At 36.2% G+C, this 4,233-nt stretch overlaps 1 protein-coding gene across 1 annotated transcript; it reads left to right on the top strand.

The window, feature by feature from the left end:
• Nucleotides 1–985: 985 nt before the first annotated feature.
• LOC110325849 (olfactory receptor 4L1-like) lies at nucleotides 986–1,979 on the top strand. The gene has a single exon (XM_021203994.1). It carries the CDS (start codon nucleotides 1,006–1,008, stop codon nucleotides 1,933–1,935), a length of 930 nt encoding a protein of 309 aa, XP_021059653.1. The 5' UTR covers nucleotides 986–1,005; the 3' UTR covers nucleotides 1,936–1,979.
• Nucleotides 1,980–4,233: the final 2,254 nt, after the last annotated feature.

The following is a 4,233-nucleotide window of genomic DNA, read 5'->3' as shown; positions in this document are numbered from 1 at the left end:
CTTGTTAGCTAGATAATTGTTAAAAAGTCAATAGATATTACATTATAGCTTTTTTTATATGCACATGCCAACAATAATACTCGTGTATTATATGTTTGCTATGATCACTAAACACTTTTATCATACATTAAATAATTCAGAACAAAGCCTAACATTTAATAATATCTTAACTATAATTAAATTTTTTCCTTGCTCCAGAAACTGTGAATTGTATATAAAAAGCCCAGTTAAGATAGTTTAGCATTAAAGATTGTAACACAAGAAAAACCTTTACATAAAAATTGAGACACCATTCTATTTGCTCTTAAACCAGCAAATGCAAACATGCATTTATAACAACAGCCCTTCTTTTGAATTGGCAATTTAGCATTTGAGGACAGAGGCTCAAAAATATTTGAGTCTGAGTCCATGTTTCTTGAAGTTTTTAGAATACATCAAAAAAGATTAAAAAGAAAAAATATTTAATGACAGTGTAGATTGCCTTCCATGTAAAAATTAAATTCTAACATGTCTGTTTTAAAAACACTAGATAATCTTTGATAATATCTTCATAAATATAGAGCAGTGTATTACTGTTATGATTCTATTTTGCTTGTAAATTTGAATAACATAACTACAAGTAATCAAAGGAAAAGAAGACTATAATAAATTAGAGACAAAATAGTTACAGCCATTTAATCTTCATCTTATTTCTATGTGAACAGAATAATGGAAAGAAGGATCTGCTGAAATATATTATTTGATAAGATAAAAGGATAAAAATTTTTACCCTTTCAAATGTTTTCTATTTCAAATAACCTTATATGCTGAAAGTGATATGAAGCTTAAAATCATTTCAAGCTATGCTCTGACATGTTGATATATTAAACATTGCATGCTTTCAAATCTTTACTTAGCATTATCAACAAGTAATAAAACTACAAACATACTGATACTAACTGTAGCTTGCTTTTGTTTTTCACCTCTGTATTTAAAGAACTTCCAGAACCTTTCTGAATTGAATAAATGGATTATAAAAATGGATCAGCTGTGACAGAATTTATTTTAGTGGGATTTTCTGGAGATTGGCAACTTCAAACTTTCTTCTTTGTAACATTTACTTTGATTTATGGTGCTACTGTGGTGGGCAACATCCTTATTATAGTCACAGTAACAGCTAATTCTGCTCTTCATTCTCCCATGTACTTTCTTCTTGGAAACCTCTCCTTCCTGGACATGTGTCTTTCCACGGTCACCACACCCAAGATGATCACAGACTTGCTAGCAGCACACAAGAGCATCTCTTATCAGGGCTGCATGGCCCAGATGTTCTTCATGCATTTCTTTGGGGGTGCTGAAATGACCCTTTTGATAGTCATGGCCTTTGACAGATATGTGGCCATATGCAAACCTTTGCACTACAGGATAATCATGAATCACAGGTTGCTGAGCAGGTTTATTATACTTTCTTGGACAATTGGTTTCATACACACCATGAGCCAGATGGCATTGACAGTGAATTTGCCTTTCTGTGGACACAATATTATAAATAATATATTTTGTGATCTTCCCCTGGTAATCAAGCTTGCTTGTATTGAAACATACACCCTAGAGTTATTTGTGATTGCTGACAGTGGGCTGCTGTCCTTTATCTCTTTCATCCTCTTGCTTGCTTCGTATACTGTCATTCTGCTCATTGTAAAGCACAAATCCCCTGGCAGTCTTTCCAAAGCGCTGTCCACATTGTCCGCTCACATAATTGTGGTCACTCTGTTCTTCGGACCCTGCATTTTTATCTATGCCTGGCCATTTGGGAGTTTTGCAAGCAATACAACTCTTGCTGTATTTTACACTGTTATCACTCCTTTACTGAATCCTATTATTTACACACTGAGAAATCAGGAAATGAAGAAAGCCATGAGAAAATTATGGATCCAACAAGTCAGCTGCACATAGAAATTACAGAGTGAGTGGTTCATAATTACCACAGCCTTTGAAAATCATGGCAAGATAAATTAAAAATTGTGAGTAATGTGTTGCTTTAATTTTATGTTTGAATCATACACTAATAAAGAGAAACTAGTACTAATCTATTACTGTTTCATTAGTAGTGATGGTTTAATAGTTTCTGCATTCTTATTTATAATGTTTTCCAATAATGAACATTTCCTCTTATTTTAATTATCATATTTAAGAGAAACTTTCATTGAACCAAGGAACAAACTGCAGTGGCCATATTAAACCTGGCATGATATATGGCATTTGAGGACTATATAATATGTAAAAATTATTTAATATTATATATCAATGTAGTATTATATTATATCATATAATAGTATGTTATATGAATATGTATAATATAATTCATATATGATTAACATATTGATATTTAATAATTATATAATATAATGTATATTCCACAAAGACAGTATATATGGATTCATCTGTCTCAGTTCTGATGGTATTAAGCTAGTTTCAGGCCAGGTAGCAAGAGCCATTGGTCCTCCAGACTGTGGCAGTGCCCAGCTCCAAGGAAGACCCAATAGCTTCTTCAAAGATAGGGCCTTTTAGAGAACCAAATGCACCGACCTAGCTTGAGACACAGCCAGAAGTTCAGAAAAAGAGACCTTCCCTCCTTTTCTAAATTCCTGGAGTCTGATCAAAACTCAAGGACCCTAATAGAAACCACTCTGCCTGAGGATGAACTCGGGACAATTTTCAAGGTATGTGATTTCTTGGGAGGTGACCCACTGCTAGCTCCAGGAACTAAATCAGGACTATGAACAGATTCTTCTGTAATTTCATTCAGGCAAAGACTCTGTTACCTACCAGAACAGTAGATCTAAAAGTAAAATATGGACTGTGCAATTCAATATGTACAATATCTTATGTTTCTATCTCAGACCACTGGAAGTGAATGACTCTATACAGACATTACACCTAAAAGGCTGCAGCAGAAAGGAGATCTCCCTCAGCTAGTCCATTGGGTATCCTCACTGAAGCCCCTCACTGTCAGAACAAATCAAAAGAAACATAAGGAGAGGTGGGTCTATATTCTCACTCTGTCTCTGGCACCAAAGTTCCTTCATTGCCAGGACCTGCCACTCTAGTTAAGTGAGACCAGAACTGTTGTTCACTTGAGTGTACATTCAATGGGTTCCTTCCGTGCCTATTCTGTGGCTTTATGGAAGTGGGCAAGTGCCCCTGACTCATGTATTACTGTTATCCACCATATGGCTCCAGTTAGAACTGAGAGGCAGATGAAGGGGCAGAGATGCAGGGTAGCCAAGAGGAGCACGAAGAGGCTTTTGGAAGAAAATAAACTCTGTTGGCTTTAAGTGGCCATTCCTCTCTCGTTTCAGGTTCTGATAGTAACAGAAAAACTAGAGCCCTTCCTAGTATCCTAGCAGATGCTACATAGTAAAACAGCCACCTGACTATATTTTATATGAAAGCAGATTACTTTTCTGGCTATCTAGGATGTTTTCCTCTTCCCAGCCACAGAACTGACCGCCTTATTTCTGCTTCACCTGACATTTAACCATGGCAATGGGTGAAAGGGAAGATGAAAGGGAAAAGTGTCTGAACCCAATCCTAGGCAAAAATCTTGGAGCCACACTGTATGCATATCAACAAGAAATTTTTCTGCAGCAAGCAGTAGAGTCAAGAAACCCATGTTAAGCAGGGGACAGGCTCTCATGTTTAAGAGGACCTGGAAATCAATCATAACCGTTTCCTCTGTGCCAAGATAATAGGGCCTCATCATGCGGCTCCTTTGAAATACAATAAAGCACTTCACAAATATTTATGCTATTCAATCTAGAACAAGCGGAAGATGGATCCACTCAATTCTAAATTACCCAGTCAATATCCTTAAGTATAAATGAAACACACACACACACACACACACACACACACACACACGAACAGTGTATCCAATTTATTTTCAGAAAATACAGTGGTGTTTTGATTCCAAGTAATGTGGGAAAATAAATCACAGATTATCTTTAAAAAGCTTGTCCTATATCTTTCTCAACGCGGAAGACCAGGAGTTTAATGCCCATGTAGTGTTAACTCATCTACCCTAGCCACTAACATTACCTTCTTAGTTTCTGGCTTCTACACTAATGCCACTGCAGTATGTACCCACCCAGGATGATGAAAATTAGACTGGGGAAAATAAAGCAGCTTGTTGTAGAATACACAGAAGGTAAGCCCAATAAAAATGACCAGTATGAAATGACAACCTGCCAG

Source organism: Mus pahari, chromosome 8 (assembly GCF_900095145.1).
Source record: "Mus pahari chromosome 8, PAHARI_EIJ_v1.1, whole genome shotgun sequence".
In the NCBI taxonomy this organism is placed as follows: Eukaryota; Metazoa; Chordata; class Mammalia; order Rodentia; family Muridae; genus Mus; species Mus pahari.
This window is presented reverse-complemented; position numbering and strand designations above follow the sequence as displayed.